Genomic DNA, 17,944 nt, shown 5'->3' with positions numbered 1-17,944 from the left:
TTTGGGAGTTGCCCGCATGTGTTGTAATAACTTTTTACTCAGACGTTTGTTATTCTGTTCATTTTCACACAGGTGATACACCAGCCTTTACAATCTTTATAAATATCCAAAGATTGATCACTATGTCGAGCCGAACGCTAATTTATTATCTTGATTTTTTTCTCTCCCGTTGGTCATGAGTAATGATTCTTGGGTATCCTGGGTGGTGTCTTTCATACATATGCACACACTATGTAAGCTTTACCTTGTACTAACCAATTATATCACTAATATCAGTTGATCACTTGATGTCTGCATGACTAAACACAATAAAAATAACCCAACTGAAAATATTGTTTTTACTTTCATTTTCACAAGCTAAAGATGTTTACCTGTTTCACAGCATCAAGAAGCCTTGTCAGCAGACTCTGCCTCTCATTCTGCCTTGTGTCCTCTCCTGGTAATCAACATAAACAAGCAGTGTCACAATTTACCATGCTCAGTTTTTCTCTCTCTCTCTCTCTGACTCTCTCTCCTAAAATCCTGCCGTTCATCGAGAAAAGAAATGATTAACAGGCGTTAGACGCATACATAAATTAGCATCAACATTCAAACACCAAAAAGGAAAGTTGTAACTTCGTGAACAAAATTTGTAAGGGCTTTACAAACCCATAGTTAACTTAAAGGCACAGTGCGCCTCCCGTAAACCATCACAGATACGGTCAGGCTTTTACACACAGTACAAACACCCTTCCATTTAAACGCTCACCAAATGGGAACATCCTAGGTGCCCTACGTAAAGAGCGAGCAATTTTCAAAGAATTAGTTATGCGGATTGTCTCAGAGACAATAGGACCATGGTGCGTTTTGGCGCTAGACCTAACTTTTAAAATCTAAATAATAAATTGACAGCTTGTTACACAAACATTCTTAAATCATAAAAGAATTCTTTTTTCATCAAGACAAGATCAGTACAATTCGAAGTTTTGAAAGTTTGAAAAAAGAAACGCCCAGAAGCAGGGTCACGCAAGGTCGTGGTTCTTGTAGCAGACGACGGTTTATGCCTATCGCCAGTTCCTCTGAACAGTCAAAAGCCATCGTGAGAGTTCTTGTGAACCACAGCCGTTTGTTTCGTGCATAGTCAGAGGTACATAATAACGTGCTATTGCAGATAAGCTCACAGCGAGTCGCATTCAAATGACTAACTGACGACTGCATTGTGAAAAAGGGAAACTGGATCACACAGGTTCACAATGGCTCAGGGGTAAGATAAACCACGCAAAAATAAATTCTTTGAAAATTGCTCGCTCTTTAGTACTTTACGGAGGGCACCTAGGATGTTCTCAAGCGGTGAGTGTTTAAATGAAAGGGTGATCGTACTGTGTGTAAAAGCCTGACAATATTTGTGATGGTTTACGGGAGGCTTACTGTGCCTTTAAGTGCAAGGCAGACTTAGAGTTATATATGAGTTATATATAAATTATATATATATTACACTTCGTGAAAAGATTAACTCAACTTGAAGTACTCATAAGTAATAATACAGGCGAAAGCAAAAAATCAAAACAATAACCCCAAAAGCACAACCTAGGGAAGGTGGAAAAAGATTATGAACATTTCACTTTATAAAAGTTTATTTGACACCGACAGGTATGTGAAAAATGAAACAATGTTCTGTTTCCTCACGTTTTAAACAAGTACAAACGCAGAGCACCTTTGACATGCAAATAAACATTGAGGATTTTCTGGACCAACGTTAAGCTATTAACTAATTAATTTAATGTTTCAAATACTGTATCCCTAGTAACTCTAACTACGATTTTTCTTATTTTTTTCCTCATCATTTTATTACTTTTCAATAGAAGATCAATGTTGTTCCTCTATTGTTTTCCTTGATGACAAACCTACTACACAACCTTTCTGTTCTCTTCCATCAATCTCTCTCTCTGATGTAGTAAGTCAATCTCCGGGTAATCTTATCACAGAGAGGATTGGATGACTACTTTGTAGTTGAACGAGTTCTGCTAGTGCTACACTCAGTATAACACTGGTCACTGCAGCTATCATACCTGCGGTTTCTTTCTCAAATAATTTTATGGCAAAAATAAAAGCTTGAAAACAAAACATTCGGTGACTTACCATTCATTGTTGCCTTTAAGATGTGGCCACATCAGCTGTTTGTGTTTTGATCTTGTCCTAATACATAAACATTGTTATTTGTTTACATCGTTCCATTCCAAGTGAAAGTGAGGTGAGGGAAGTCCACCTTCTTAGTCACATGATTAGTACTTCCACTTCCGGCCTACGAGAGTTCTTTCCCCTCGCGGAGACGGTAATGGCGAATACAATGTGTTCATTTGCTTGAAGAAATCCTTTTACATCGAACTCGTTTGAAGCTTATAAGTGTAATTCTTATTTCTTTATTATACCTTATTGTTATAATTTTCTAGATTTGTCAATCTTGCCCTAATACCTGCCATATTTTTTGTTCTGCAGTTCATCATGGGACGTCGACCAGCAAGATGGTATGTGGCAAGGAACCTTTCTGACTGTTTAATGTTATTTTGTTTGATTTGACTTTACTTTAAAAGACTGACATATATACACAAGTTTTCTTTAATTTTCTTCCTGACCAACTGTGTGATAGGAATTTGAGGCCAACTTAAAGACATTGAGTGATTGACTGAGGACAGGAGAGTTCTGCATTGTCATGCTGATAAGTGGTTTACAGTTCCTAAGTTCTATTGAAGTGCTGTACTTCTACAACTGCAAGTACAAGGCAACGACAATAAGGCAGAGAAAAAAAATTCTCCGTTATGACATGATATATTTATAGATTGATTCATTCTGAGTTTGTTTGATATCTGTAGTTGCAACTTATTTAGCAAAATTGCAAATGAAACTGAAAGGAACTTTGAGTTTGACCACAGACGGAAGGTATCGTTCACTGGACCACTACTTCCATAGAAAGACTACAAGGTTTGTCACGCAGCTTCAAGTCGTGCTCCACTAACTTCAGGAAAAAATTATGCAAAAAATAATTGCCAATGTTGAGAATCTTTGTAACTTTACAAATGCCGTGATAAATGAATGTTCTCTATCTGTACCTTTTATATTTAGCTGCCTGTCCGCTGCATGTTTTTAAACCGTATTTTGTGCGACCAAACGTGTCTGTCAACGGCATACCACTTAGATCCCGTGCGAATGATGATCGTCGTATGTCAGAGGAGATAGTAGTCCGATGCGATCATTGGTTAATAACCGGATATTCGATTTATTCCGCAAACGGCTCTTCGCCTAAAACCTAAAATGAAACTCACGTGGGTAGCTTCCCTTTGCTGCAATATTTACATATGTTTTAGACCAATGAGCACTGGTATGCATATTCGGTGCGGGATGCATGATTTCTTACAAACTATGGGGTAGCGGTTCGCATACGAACATTCGTCCAAATGATGGTTAAAAACAACCTGCAGGGGACGGCAGCTGAAAATTAAAGGTACATACAGTTAAAACAATCATTCAACTGTATTTATTTGACCTCACACAGACTGTAGGAAGAGGCAAACCGTCTTGAACAAAAAAAATTGTCCGCAGGAAGCGACTCCAAGAACCAGACGACTCGAAGCTGAGTGACATACCTTGTAGTCTTTCTATGGAAGTAGTGGTCCAGTGAACGATACCTTCCGCCTGTGGTTTGACGTCATGTTATAAAATACTAAGACTAAGAGGATTGTTTTTCTCTTTGCAGCTACAGATACTGTAAAAACAAGCCGTATCCCAAGTCACGGTTTTGCCGTGGTGTACCAGGTATGTGTCTTTTGAGCTAGTGGTATTTATCTATCCTGTTAGATGGACAGTCATTTTGGGGTCAGCTATGATAATTTTGACCATACAGAGACACTGGACTGATGTGCTGGTAGTGGTAATGGTATTATATTTATAACAATCATTGAATTGAATGAAAATGAGTACATGAAATCTTGACATTTACTGTAAAATTAATTATCAAATGTGACCCTCCACCACGAAATGAGTTGCAAAGCCTGCAAAGATAAGTAAACAGCATCTGGGAGCTCGGTCGTTCCACACATAAATGATTAAAATTGGACTTGAATGATCTGTACAAATGGTGATTTGTTCCAGATGCAAAGATCCGTATCTTTGACTTGGGACGCAAGAGGGCCCGTGTGGACGATTTCCCTCTCTGCATTCACCTGATCTCTGATGAGCTCGAGCAGCTATCGTCAGAGGCCCTGGAGGCTGGGCGTATCTGCGCCAACAAGTACCTCGTGAAACACTGCGGCAAGGACGCTTTCCACCTACGCGTTCGCTGTCACCCCTTCCACGTCAACCGCATCAATAAAATGTTGTCGTGCGCTGGAGCTGATAGGTGAGTTGCTGTAACATAACCTGCAAGAGTGTGGTGTTTTTGCTGGGTTGGGGCTGTTGTACAGGTGTATTTTTAGGCATGTCTGCTTATTTGTGAAAAACTGATACAGAAAAGGATTTTCTTTTTTAAATAGAACGATAGACTTTTTGTCTTTAACAGGGCAGATTGGAATATACCAGGCTTGGTGTGAAATATACTCGTTGGATTGAAAGTGGATGATGCAGAATTTATCTAGGTGAAATATGGGGCACAGCCCCAAATTAACCCTGAGGAAGTGATTTCTGTGACAAAGAAGAGCAACAAAAGTAATGGAATAGTTTGCTTACAACAATACTGGAAGGGGAGAAATTATTTAGATTTTAAACATTTTATGATGAGCAGCAAGGACTGATTAACTTGTCCATTGTCACGTCTTACATGCGCTCGGATTTTGTGGTTGTTTTCAGGCTCCAGACTGGTATGAGAGGAGCGTTCGGCAAGCCCCAGGGCACAGTGGCGCGTGTGCGCATCGGACAGCCCATCATGTCTGTGCGTGCCCGTGAGCAGCACGAGGCCTCCATCATTGAGGCTCTGCGTCGTGCCAAGTTCAAGTACCCTGGTCGCCAGAAGGTGAGATGCTGATACATTGTTTTCATGCACTAGAAACCCCATTGCAACAACCTTTCCTCGTTCTTGTTGTGGTCAGGGTCACTGTCGGTACAACTCAAGACTGTTTTACTTATATGTGCCTACTTATGTGCCGTCTGGATCTGATGTGAAGAAGTCCACAATTTTCCCCCAGTGTGTGTGTGTGAAGTTTGTCCACAAGTAACTTCACATGGTCTTGGAAGACATTTTTTCTTTCCTTTTCTGTTTTTAAACAAGACTCATAACATTAACATTCGTCTGTTCCTTTTCTGATTCCAAAAGTATATAGATATATATTGTGTTTGATGTTAAAAACATATGCTTAAAATGAAAATATTCGTTGAATGGCAGTTATTCTTCACACATTTGACTACAAAGCTTTGTTCAGCCCCCTGATCAATAAGAGAACGTCAACGTCATATTGAGTCTGGAACAGGCAGATAACATTGAAAGGCGAGAGATTATCACATGACCTTGCGATGTGCTTTAGCAAGCGTGATAAAACTTCAGCCTCCAAATGTTGTTTTTCTCTTCAATTTATCTTCCACCTTCTCTTTTTCTCAGTCTGTGTGTGTGTCTCAGTCTCGCTCTACCCTCTTGTTTAATGAGGAAGGTAAGAGAGAACCAGGCGTGTTTCAGTGCATTCGGTTGACTGAATGGTTAATCATGCCTCAGTGTTCTTGTTTCTTGTTTGTCTTGTCATTTGTTTCACCTGATGAAGACCAAGGGATGTCTAGTCAAGCTGTTTTGTCTTCTTTGTAAAAGCATAGTACAGTGTTTTGTGCGTGTATCTTTTTTTTTCTTTCTCGCTCTCTGTCCCTATTCTTGTTCTGTATCAAGTATTCGACGACTTGCCACCTGTTTCAGATCGTGGTTTCAAAGAAGTGGGGCTTCTCCAAGTGGCCTCGTGAGGACTACGAGCGCTTGCGTGCTGAAGGCATCTTGGTCCCCGACGGCGTTAACTGTCAGTACAAACCCTGCAAGGGCCCTCTGTTGGCATGGAAACAGCGCCAGGTTGCGGCTCGTCATTGAGCACCTCAAAAGAACAGTTGAAGAAATAAGTGTCTGTGTTTCTTGCAATAAACACAGGTGTACAAAGAAGCTTTGAGACTTTGTATTTGTGGATTGGAAAAGTGTGTGCTTGTGTGTGTGTAAGGATCATCTACTTTGCGAAGCTGAACTACAGTAAAAATGAGCTTGCTGATTATTTTTCTGCAACCAGCAGGAGAAACAAATCGTGCAAGTGTCTTTTTGTCAGTCTATTTGAGGACGACCCTCTCAAAAGTCAAAACTTCTATTGATCTAATTCTGGCATGTGTATTCCTTCTGTCGTGCGGGATAATATAAACACTCAATGGATGCATGCGTTTCAGAATATCGTCGCTGTAATTCAAAACCTTCCTATAGATCTCAAATTCTGTGCTGAGAAAAACAAAAAGCTTGTAAAATAACCGCATCAAATATAACTTCAAATCATGACTTGTTATTTACCTCCAAACAGTGCGATAGCGTTCTAAATGTGTGTTGATGTCGGGTTTAATGAATCGATGTTCGATATAATTGAGAAAATATTGAGAAAGGAGCTTTATTCAAAGGAGTTACCCCGAATTGGTAAGGATTCAAGTTTTTCTGCGTCGCCTAACCTTCAGTGGCCACTTCTATGATGTAGTTTTGCATTACATGTAGTTTTGTTTTCAATGCAGAAACATGTAAAAATATTTGCTACCTCAAAATACAATGGCAGCCACCAAGAATGTTCAATGTTATGACATATACAGTTCCCGCCCAAGTGTGGCTCAACCCCCCGTGGGTAAGGGGGAAGAATTTACCCGATGCTCCCCAGCATGTGGTACGAGGCGACTAACGGATTCTGTTTCTCCTTTTACCCTTGTTAGTGTTTCTTGTATAGAATATAGTCAATGTTTGTAAAGATTTTAGTCAAGCAGTATGTAAGAAATGTTAGTCCTTTGTACTGGAAACTTGCATTCTCCCAGTAAGGTCATACATTGTAGTACGTTGCAAGCCCCAAGAGCAATTTTTTTATTAGTGCTTTTGTGAACAAGAAACAATTAACAAGTGGCTCTATCCCATCTCCCCCCTTTCCCCGTCGCGATATAACCTGGAACGGTTGAAAACGACGTTAAACACCAAATAAAGTAAAGTAACGTGTGGCTCAAAAAACTCTTGTTGGCGCTCGATTGAAACAAAAAGAGATACAGTAAGTTTTCTTAAGAACTTTTGCTCAGTCCGAAAGCAGTTGGGAACAGGGGCAAAAAAATAAGGGAGCCAAGTTTTAATTCCAAAACGTCAAAAATTGAGATACGAGGTCTACGAATTACAGTGACGGTATATTGTCACACTAGAGGCATTGAGACAAGATTCATTCAATTACACTCGCCTAGGTCTAAAGATTTGATTCTACTTCTGAATCGTTATTATGAGGCAGGAATTTAAATTAATGACTAGAGATAAAGGACATGCCATTCCATACTCATCTTTATATGCGAATATTACATCCTGAGCCTACTTTCTGCTGTCGACTGATGGGAGTTGCAGAAAGTCAGGGACACAAAAATGTTTTCATCATTTTGCAATCATTTAACAGTTGGAGGATAGATCACAAAATTGGCAAGCAATACAAGTGTAAATCATACAAATAAGACGAGGCATGTTTGTCCGTACATTTACTACTTCCTACCCCCATACCGGAAAAGTCTTTCATATATTCTAATAACGTCAGCTCCTTGGGACTTAAAAATCCATATAGTTTTCTTCACCGACCTCTCTTCCCCTTGCAGTTGCAGTGCGAATCCTCTGGAACAATCAAACCCTTTACAAAAAACAAATCACACACATACACACGCGGCACCAAACTAAAAAAAAAATGTAATGTGTTATGTCAAAGATTATCCACAATGCAAGGAAGGTGTTGGCAGACGAGCAGAATCATGACAAAAAACCGAAAGTTTGGCGAATTCATTCCATTTATATGTATTTGATGTTTAAATAGTATGGGTTTTATTCATAGTTAATATGTAAAGCGCGCAGAGCACAGTTCACTGTGGTTCGCGCTATATAAGCTCATTATTATTATTTACTTTCACATTCAAGGGACACAACTACATAAAACTACCAGCACTAGACGTGTAACAGTTATGTCCCTTTAGCTTCACTTTCGCGCACTTGCTGTCTGAGACTGAGTGACTCCCCTTTGCGAAACTGTTTGTGTGCCTTCACAACACCAATATTGAATGTGCATTGAGTTTAGTTGCGCATAATTCCACAGCCGTCAGCGCCTTGATGCAGTGCATTAAGTCGCTCTGGCCTTTGCTTTTGCGTTGTCGATTTTCATAATTATCTGTAGGAGCACGACATAAACATGTGATACTTATCAGGCAAAGAATGGGGTATCCATGACAACGAACGCTATTCGGTTGCTGAAAGGTAAGCTATAATTAAGTTGATTTTATGTGGACCGCGAGCTGTCTGCTGTTTTGTCAATCGTACTTGCAAACACGTCGCTAAGGCAGAACAAATCCATGCATATATTGAAACAGAAGTTGGCACCGACAGTATGCTTTCTGACTTGAAGATAATAATTCTATCTAGTTAATCGTCTTATTTTTTAAGGATGGACATTATTTCACAGTTGCACTTATTGATTGTGTGTTAGTGTGTTTACATGTAAGCAGTAAAAGTTGTTGGTGTCTTTACATGTGAGAGATTTTTTTATCTTCCTGGTTGTATTCTTTATAACATTTGCACCATTGTGTTGACTTTTCAGACAGAGTTTAAGCAACAAGAGAGGAACTGAATCAACAATATTTCAACCAACCACAAGAAAAATGTCGAAACAGGGGAAACAAGGTAAATATATATCTATATACATGCAGGGTGAATGCACAGAGATAAGATCATTTGTTACCAAAGAAATACTTATATACTGAGTGTGTGTGTGTGTGTGTGTGTGTATGCATGATAAAAAAAAAAATGCATGGCCTGTCATTCAAAAAGTAGGATTTGTAGATTGATCAAATTTGTTTTCTGTGATAAAACGTTAAAAACGCAAACCAGACAGAAAAAAGAAAAAGAAAACATTAACTTATGCTGCATACCTCGACTGCAGGTTATAAGGCTCCCAAAAATGAAATGTCTGTTTTTGATGACAAGGAAATCATGCAAGCTGTGTCCCCTGAATGTCAGAGAAGAAATAAATGTCCTGCACGAATGTATTTTTGTCATTTAATTTTTTTTTTTTTTTGAAGGGTAAAGAAATGTTCTAGGGACCGGAGGAAAAAAAAGGGTGGGTTAGAGAATTGGTAACATTGAATATTTTTTCTTGGCCTGATATTATTAGCATGTTGAATCTGTATTTTTCCAGCAGTTCCCACAGTTCAACTTTCTTCAATGGAAGTTCGCCCACTACAAAAGAGGGTTTCATCTTTTGGTGCCAATAACAACAAGGTAAATAATGAAGTAAATGAAATGAAGGAAAATGAAATGAGCCGTTAATACAACAAAAAATACAATGGGGGGATGAACAAAGTACTTTTTAATTGTAGCTAATGTGAGTGTGCGTGCATCTGTGTCTTTGACAGTTTGTGCATGCTACATTAGTGCAAGCACCAGTGCATGTTGGTAAATATGTGCAGGTGTGAGTTAAAGGCACAGTCAGCCTCCCGTAAACCATCACAGACACTATCAGGCTTTTACACACAGTACAAACACCCTTTCGTTTAAATGCTCAGCGCTTGAGAACATCCTAGGTACCCTACGTAAAGAGCAAGCAATTTTCAAAGAATTTATTTTTGCGTGGCCATCAGATGCGTTTTGGCGCTAGACCTAACTTTTCAAATCTAAATAATAAATTGACAGCTTGTTACACAAACATTCTTAAATCATAAAAGAATTATTTTTTCATCAAGACAAGATCAGTACAACTCGAAGTTTTGAAAGTTTAAAAAAATATAGCCCGGAAGTGTGTCCCGCAAAACGTGGTTCTCGTAGCAGACGAATGTTCTGCATGTCGCCAGTTTCTTTGAACGGTCAACCGCCACCGCTCAGTTCGTGTGACTCGCAGCCGTTGGTTGTTATTTAGATTCAGAGGTACACAATAACGTTCTATTGCAGATACAGCGAGTCGCATTGAAATCACAAACTGACTACTTAATTGTGAAAAAAAAGGAAAGTGGATCACACGGGTTCACGATGGCTCAGGAGTTAGATAAACCACGAAAACAGGTGTGTGGTTTACGCAAGCTAAATAGCCATTCAAATGTGTCATTTAATGCTATTAAATGCTATTGCAAGTGTATTCGATAAGGTTAGAACTGCTTTTTTCATGAGAAGATTTAAATCGTTCTGTAAACCATTTGAGACGGACTGGGGCTTTAAGGGACAGTTTGATTGTGAATTGTCTTCTGCCCTTTCCTTTACCACTGCAAACATGTTAGATTTAAGTGTATAAAACCAGACATAATGTGTCTGCATGTAAGTTTTTACTTTTGTGACATGTGTTCGCATTCTTCCAAGGTACAGATAAAAATTCAATGAATTGTTTTATCAACATTTTTGTTGTATGCTCAAACAGCTGCTGCGAATACATGTGTATATGAAAATGTCTTATGTTTTACAGACCGTTGCTGAAGCAAGGAACTCAGGAAAAAACAGGCAAACCAAATCCAAGTAAGCATTCAAATGAGAGATGATGATGACGGGTCCTTTTCTTACAACATGGCGATCCTTACATCAAGTACAGAACTCTAAAAATATCATAAAAGTAAAGCATAGCATAAAAAAGCAAAAACACATAACAAAAGATAAAACAAAACAAAACAATCACCTAGACATGAGAGAGAGAGAGAGAGAGAGAGATATGAGAGAGAGAGAGAGAGAGAGAGAGGGGTGGGGTGGGGGGGAGTGAGTGAGTTAGTTTGTGTGCGAGAAAAAGAAAGTGTGGTGAGAGAGAGAGAGAAAGTGTGTGTGTGTGTGTGTGTGTGTGTGTTTTGATGGTATAAATGCACAGAGCAAACCAATAACATAGCTTTAGTTTTTGCTTGAATGTAAATTTTACCGCACTTGCAGTGTCTTTTAAAGCCTGACATTTTTTTTTTCTACTACATGCATTCCGATAAATGTCATTTGTTTATGCATTGCCTGTCATTTCAATCATCTACTTTTATTAATTTGTTTGTGATTTTTTTAATGTTTTGCAGGTTGCCTGTTGATAGTTCAACTGCAGGATCAAATATAACAAAACCAGTAAAAATCAGTGAGTGACAAATATATGCGCATTCTAAGTAGAATGCGCTCTGTACTCTGAAGATATGGGGAAACTGATTCTGTTTTTTACTTTTTAATGAGATAAACTTGTCTGATTCTGTATTAAAGAGAGTAATTTTAAGAAAATAAAATTGTCTGATTTTGTATGAAAGAGAGACGGGCGCTGTGGCGGGGTGGTAAGACGTTGGCCTCTTAATCAGAAGGTCGAGGGTTCGAATCCTGGCCACGGCCGCCTGGTGGGTTAAGTGTGGAGATTTTTCCCATCTCCCAGGTCAAGTTATGTGCAGACCCGCTAGTGGCTTATCCCCCTTCGTGTGTACAGGCAAGCACAAGACCAAGTGCGCACGGAAAAGATCCTGTAATCCATGTCAGAGTTCGGTGGGTTATAGAAACATGAAAATATCCTGCATGTTTCCTCCGAAAGCGGCGTATGGCTGCCTAAATGGCGGGATAAAAACTGTCATTCACGTAAGTTTCCACTCGTGCAAAAACACGAGTGTACGTGGGAGTTTCAGCCCACGAACGCAGAAGAAGAAGAAGAAGTATGAAATAGAGTAATGGACTGTTTGTGGTGTGTGGCCATTTTAATTTGTTTCAAATGAGAGAAAATTGACTGATTATATGAATTAAAGAGAGTAATTGTTATGACATAAAAAAAAAAGGCTGATTCAGTATTAAACAGATTAATTTAAATGAGATGAAAACGTCTGATTCAGTATGAGAGTAATTTTAATGAAGATACTTCAGTTCACAAATGGTTCTTATACATGTAATTTGTGTGTAAGATATTGGAGATGAAAATAACTTTTTTTGGTTCGTTTTTTTAACTCTGTCTGGTCAAAAGTTGTATTTGTTTTCTTCGTTTTTGTAGGTAAGAAAAGTTAACTCTCTTAAAAAATTTGAATCCCACGAAAACAGGGAGACAGATTTTCACGCTTTCACCTTGTGCAGATACGCAGTTTGAGTATGTCTTTTGCGTTTCAATCAAAGAAGTGTTTTTCACTGACGGCACCCTTGTTTTGTTGCAGCCTCCAAGACTGGCTATGACAAGGAAATAGAGAAGAAGTACGACTTGATGTTGGCTGGTGACCTCAGTGACCTCCCTCATCTACCGCGCTCCATCGTTCGTATCTTCCTCTCATCCACTTTCTCTGGTGAGTCATAAACAGGCGAAACAGCAGTTTGCTTGAGTTCATTAAGAATAGTAAATGTGCTCAATATACTGAGAATGATAGTACAGTATCCACGTTGAATAAGCAAAACAAGAAGCTTCTGCCAAATGTAGAAATTTCAAATCATTGTACAGTTTAAAGACCTTCAAAAATCTGAGCAAATCAGGTCTTAAAAAGGAGGGAGTCTTAAAATCGAGGTAAATTTACAGAGGTTATGAACAGAACATCTGAGAAAAGAGGGTCTTAAAAAGGAGGGAGTCTTAAATTGGGGGGTCTTATAAGGGGGGTTCCACTGTATCCACTACAATGATATTATGAGGATGAAAATCGCTTGTTGGTTTAAACACAATTCTATTCAAAATACGTATTACATGACATGAAACAATTGACAAAAATGCAGCTAGACTCAAGCAAATGCTTATTTGACGTGACCATAACAATACTAAGTTACACAAGTTTTCATGATGGTGGACAACACAATTATTAACCAGAAGAACAAAATGTAGGAGGGGGGTATGGGAAACTTAATCAAAACAGGAGGATCTACAGAGAAAAAAAAAAAAAAAATGGTGAGACTAGGAATGAAGCGCGTGGGACGAGAACATCGATGCTGAGACATGCAATAAGTAAGTTCAGATAAATGTACATTTTCATGGAGAGGGCAGCATAATTCGTTACGAATGTATGGAAGAAAAAAGAAGAAAAAAAAAAACAAAAAAACCGACAACAGCAACACAAAAACAAAAACCCAATGATAATTATTACTTATGTTATATGTAATTGATGCAACAACACTGAGAGGCGGGTTTACGTTCTCCTGCACACAAACATACACAATACCAGTACGTGGGCTAATCCTTCAAGTTAGTCGACCAGATTCAGCAATAAAGGATTGGACCGACTCGAAAATCAATGTATTTATGCGAGATGAATGTTGCTTGTTCATTACAATATAAGATGTTTGGTGGCTTGTTGACAGACCAGCTTTTTTGTTGGTCCAAGGGGACCATATCGTCTTTTGTTTCCTCTTTATCGACCAAGGCCGAAGGCCGCGGTTGATAAATATGAGACAAAAGGCGATATGCTCCCCGAGGACCAACAACAACTATGCTGGTCTGACGACAAGCCACCAAACATCGTTTTTGTCATCATTTTGGTTGTGCAACAAAATGCACAATAACTCACAGGGAGACGAATTTCTAGAATCCAACTCCGGGCCACAAAGTGTTGTCACAGTAGCTCGAGATAAAACGTCAACCTTGTATGTGACGTCAAACTTAGCTTGTTGACGCTTTTCTTCCAGTCTGAAAATGTACAGAGCTGCAATCATACGTTTGAGTTCAGTAAGTGTTGAACATATTTCTTTTCTTTTTAAGTGTTTATGACTTTTTGTTGTGGATTTTGCGATTACAGAGATAAGTTGCAAATTGACCATGAGTCGCCGCGGTAATTATCAACCTTGATTGGGTCTTTGAGAGTGAATGCTTACAATCGTTGTCCTCGGAAACACAAATCCAAAGCCGCGATGGTTCCACACATCAAACAATCAGCCTGATTGGCTTTTACTTTGACAATCCACGTTTCACCTGAAAGCTCAAACCCATTCACCACCTCAATTTATTGCCTGGGGAACATGAGATTTATTTCCCAGGTGCTTGTGAATGAAAACTCGTGAAAATGATGACAATGCTTGTTATTCTCTCAGGTGCCAGTTGACTGGTTCCGCATAACTCTCACTTACTCTATTACACATGTGGTATGCATTTACAGTGCTTACTTCCCTTTGTTTATCAGATTTGATAGTATCCACATTGAATAAGCAAACACTTTAAGCAAAAACAGTTTCTGGCAAATGTAGAAATTTCAATTTATAGTAAAGACCTTAGATGACAAAGTGCATGTGAGTGTTTGTGTTGCCCAGATATGCGAGCTGAACGCAACATGCTGGCCAGAGAGGTGTACCCAGAGTTGAGGCAGCGTTGTGCGGAAGTGGAGCTGAATTTCCAGGTAGTCGACCTGCGATGGGGACTGACTTCTGAGACTGAAAATGATCACTCTGGAACCAAAGTTTGTTTGCAGGAGATCAAGAACTGCCAGGACGTATCACTGGGACCAAATTTTGTGGTAAGTTGCTTGGGTGGGTATTTCGAAATGAAATCTAAATTGAGCTAGAAAATTAAATTGAATTTGATTTGATAGCTGTTGCTTTTTGGGTCCAGCGGACCATGTAGGCCAAATCAGGACCCCATTAAATTGAATAAATGTTTAGCATTTTACACAGTGAAAAGGGCATGTACACATACAGACACACATACATGCACGCACAGACAAACACACATGCAGGCACACACACGCACGCACACAGACACCCACATGCACACACACACAGTGTCATTCCCAGCGAGACTATAAACAAAAACACATGACATCTTTTTTTTTCATATTCACTCAGAGTAATTATTTTCTATTTTTATTTTCTATTATTGAGAAAGAACAATCCCAAAAACAATTCTCTTTTAACCTCTTCTTCAATTTTTCAAATAACAGACTGTATTTCTTGTGTTGTCCAGGGCATTTTGGGACATCGCTATGGCATGCATCGCCCCCTAGTGGTAGAGCTCCCCATCACGGACTTTGAGACTTTGCTAGCGGAGGCCAGGTCTCTCGACCTGCCTGATATCTCTCTGGTAGAGACTTGGTACCAGAAAGACGACAACGCCATCCCACCGGTCTATTTTCTGCAGGTTGGTTTCTGGGTCTTATATTTCTGTTTTTCGCTGGTGAAGAGGGTGACAGTTGTGATATGGTGTTGTTGTTTTCTTGTACAATAGCACCCCCTGGCCAACCCCCTCCTCTTCAGATAGAAACAGATTTGAAACAGAGAGAAATCAGGGATTCTTAAAGTTGATACAGAGGTCAATTTGCAGAGGCTATGAACAGAAAATGAGAGAAAGTACGTGAGGACTTCAACTGAACAGTGACATACATTGTGTGCTATTTCAGGAGATTTCCATTTCTTAGTTCTAACCTCAGGTTATAAACAATATTGTAATGCATACCCTAATTCCCACACTGTCAGCCAAAGAACAGCAATAGTGTGCTATATTATACATTATGACTGGCTGCCTATTTCATTTCCAATATTTTGAGATTTTAATGTGTACTGGGAATATACCACAAATTTATGGTTTACACGAACCCTTAGCTTACTCCCCAGTGTTTTTTCCTCAGTCAATCAGAACGCATTACGCTCACTACGGTGACATGACGCCAGGGAAAGAGGAACAACGCAGTCAGGATCTGCAGCGATGGAACGAGACACAACAACGCCTACAGCATGTCCTCCAGACGGCCGCCAAGTCTGCCTTCAAAGCAAAGAAGATCTCTGAGGAGGCATGGAGACGGCACTTCATGTCAGGTAGGATCCTATGCATTCAGTTCCTGGGCCCCCTCCCCCTCCCCCTCCTCTCCCCTACATAGCATATTAACTCTTACCTGTCCCAAGAGATAGGCCAATTGGTCCTAAGAGGACGTAAAAACTAACTAGTCAGTCAGTTCTTGGCATTTTTACTGTGCCATTTCAAAAATGTTTTTGCTGTCAGTAAAATGTTTCAGATCACTCCAAAAGTTGGTGTTGGTGAGTGTACCCAAGCTTAGAGATTCATGAGGCTACTTAATTGCTACAGAGAAGGTGACTCTCATCCAAATAGGAGAAAATTAGGCGTAAAAACATTTTCAATTACCCCGCCGTATATGCAGCCATACTATATCTTCTGAGGAGCTCTGAAAGTAACATACTATAGTTTTGGATTTGGAACAATAGAATACTATCTTCCCCCCCAAAGCAGCATATGGTTGCCTAAATGGCAGGGTAAAAACTGTCATACACATGAAAACCCACTAGTGCCAAAAAACACGAGTGTACGTTGGAGTTTCAGCCCATGAACGCAGAAGAAGAAGAATACGAATACTATCACTCAGCAGAATTAATTTATCAGTTTAGAACTAAGTGTTAAGAACTTGCCTCCTGCCCTATAAGCATAACAGTTGTCAATTCACAACCGAGACACTGCAGAGCTGATACCAGATACAGTGTCCATATTGATTTATTTAATTATGTTTATGGAGCATATTTTAAGTGAAACATGGTGCGTGTAGCTTCATCAAGAGTGTATACCGTGTATTCTGTTGACAGAAGATAATTGCAATGGCTCTAATATCATAAAATCTGTAAGAGACTATTATCATGGAATGAACAATGTGGTAAAATACAACAAACCCAACCGTTGTGGAAATTTCATCTTAATACCTTCTGCTTCAATCTCATAAATACCGGCACGGTTGGCCTAGTGGTAAGGCGTCCGCCCCGTGATCGGGAGGTCGTGGGTTCGAACTCCGGCCGGGTCATACCTAAGACTTTAAAATTGGCAATCTAGTGGCTGCTCCGCCTGGCGTCTGGCATTATGACTGGTTGGTCCGGTGTCAGAATAATGTGACTGGGTGAGACATGAAGCCTGTGCTGCGACTTCTGTCTTGTCTGTGGCGCATGTTATATGTCAAAGCAGCACCGCCCTGATATGGCTCTTCGTGGTCGGCTTGGCGTTAAGCAAACAAACAAACAAAAAATCTCATAAATAGACGAATTCCTAAAATAATGTTGTCCGGTTTGTACAGGTTGCAGAAGAGTGAATACACTTGCCAAAATCATGTGTTTCTGACAAACCCTTCGCTAATGATTGGCCCCCACAATGTTTGTCAGAGGTTTTAGCAAGGGTATTCACTCTTCCACAACCCATACGAACTCAACGGAGTTATTAAAAAATATCATCGATTAGAAAGAAAAAAACAAAATAATTGTTTTTCTTCCTCTCCTGTTGGTGGGATTGCGAGTGCATTACATTGTCAAGAATTCTTTGTGAGCTTCATATTTTCAGTGACGGATCACGAGATCATGAGTGGCGTTGTCCAAGCGTCTAACACCGACAAGCACACTGTGTTCTTCACGCGAGAATTAACAGGTCTCAATGGGGATGCGCTGACACATAAAATGGCAGAAAAGTATGCTGACATCTCTTACAAAGATGGGAAGGTGAGCATTGGGAATTTTTGTTCATTTGTTTCATATTAGATTCGCATGTTATTTTATTATAGATCTTTTCCAGACGGTTTTTTTGTTTCCATCATGATGAAAGTAACCATATATTTTTATGGTCAAAAATGTAATGCATTCATGCCATTTCAATCTCATTTGGATTTTTGTTTGTAAACAAAAAAACAAAGAAAGAATGAAACGCATGAACAAACGAATGAACAAATAAAAAAAATAAAAAAAATAAAAAATAAAATAAAATAAAAATAAAATAAACAATGTTGCAGGGTGTAAGATCACTAGTCATTTAGAAACCATGGGCAGTCTAATCAGGGGTGAGTTTGCAGTTGGTAGCCCTCATCCTGAACTCAGGTCAAAATGAGTTACTTCCCTTCGGGTCTC

At 39.4% G+C, this 17,944-nt stretch overlaps 3 protein-coding genes across 3 annotated transcripts in view; 2 read left to right on the top strand and 1 right to left on the bottom strand.

Annotated features, from left to right (window-relative positions):
- LOC138960078 (sorting nexin-29-like) overlaps positions 1-2,256 on the bottom strand; it is a 60,151-nt gene extending 57,895 nt beyond the window's left edge. Inside the window, exons 1-2 of the mRNA XM_070331808.1 lie at positions 2,119-2,256; positions 372-436 (exon numbers count right to left, since the gene is read on the bottom strand). Of these exons, the coding sequence (XP_070187909.1) occupies positions 372-436; positions 2,119-2,125 (72 nt within the window). The 5' untranslated portion in view covers positions 2,126-2,256. The remainder of the gene's footprint in view (positions 1-371; positions 437-2,118) is intronic.
- A 115-nt stretch (positions 2,257-2,371) lies between these two features.
- On the top strand, positions 2,372-6,100 carry LOC138960080 (large ribosomal subunit protein uL16-like). Its single transcript, XM_070331810.1, has 5 exons — positions 2,372-2,504; positions 3,731-3,789; positions 4,126-4,372; positions 4,819-4,981; positions 5,867-6,100. Exons 1-5 carry the CDS (start codon positions 2,482-2,484, stop codon positions 6,029-6,031), a joined length of 657 nt encoding a protein of 218 aa, XP_070187911.1. The 5' UTR covers positions 2,372-2,481; the 3' UTR covers positions 6,032-6,100.
- Positions 6,101-8,251: 2,151 nt separating this feature from the next.
- Positions 8,252-17,944, top strand: part of LOC138954705 (uncharacterized) — a 29,900-nt gene continuing 20,207 nt past the window's right edge. Inside the window, exons 1-10 of the mRNA XM_070326486.1 lie at positions 8,252-8,443; positions 8,784-8,866; positions 9,381-9,463; positions 10,635-10,684; positions 11,215-11,270; positions 12,310-12,435; positions 14,375-14,577; positions 15,024-15,197; positions 15,685-15,871; positions 17,388-17,542. Of these exons, the coding sequence (XP_070182587.1) occupies positions 8,845-8,866; positions 9,381-9,463; positions 10,635-10,684; positions 11,215-11,270; positions 12,310-12,435; positions 14,375-14,577; positions 15,024-15,197; positions 15,685-15,871; positions 17,388-17,542 (1,056 nt within the window). The 5' untranslated portion in view covers positions 8,252-8,443; positions 8,784-8,844. The remainder of the gene's footprint in view (positions 8,444-8,783; positions 8,867-9,380; positions 9,464-10,634; positions 10,685-11,214; positions 11,271-12,309; positions 12,436-14,374; positions 14,578-15,023; positions 15,198-15,684; positions 15,872-17,387; positions 17,543-17,944) is intronic.

The sequence above is a fragment of the Littorina saxatilis genome, linkage group LG2 (assembly GCF_037325665.1).
Source record: "Littorina saxatilis isolate snail1 linkage group LG2, US_GU_Lsax_2.0, whole genome shotgun sequence".
Classification (NCBI taxonomy): Eukaryota; Metazoa; Mollusca; class Gastropoda; order Littorinimorpha; family Littorinidae; genus Littorina; species Littorina saxatilis.
The sequence above is the reverse complement of the archived record's forward strand: the minus strand, read 5'-3'. Positions and strand labels throughout refer to the sequence as shown.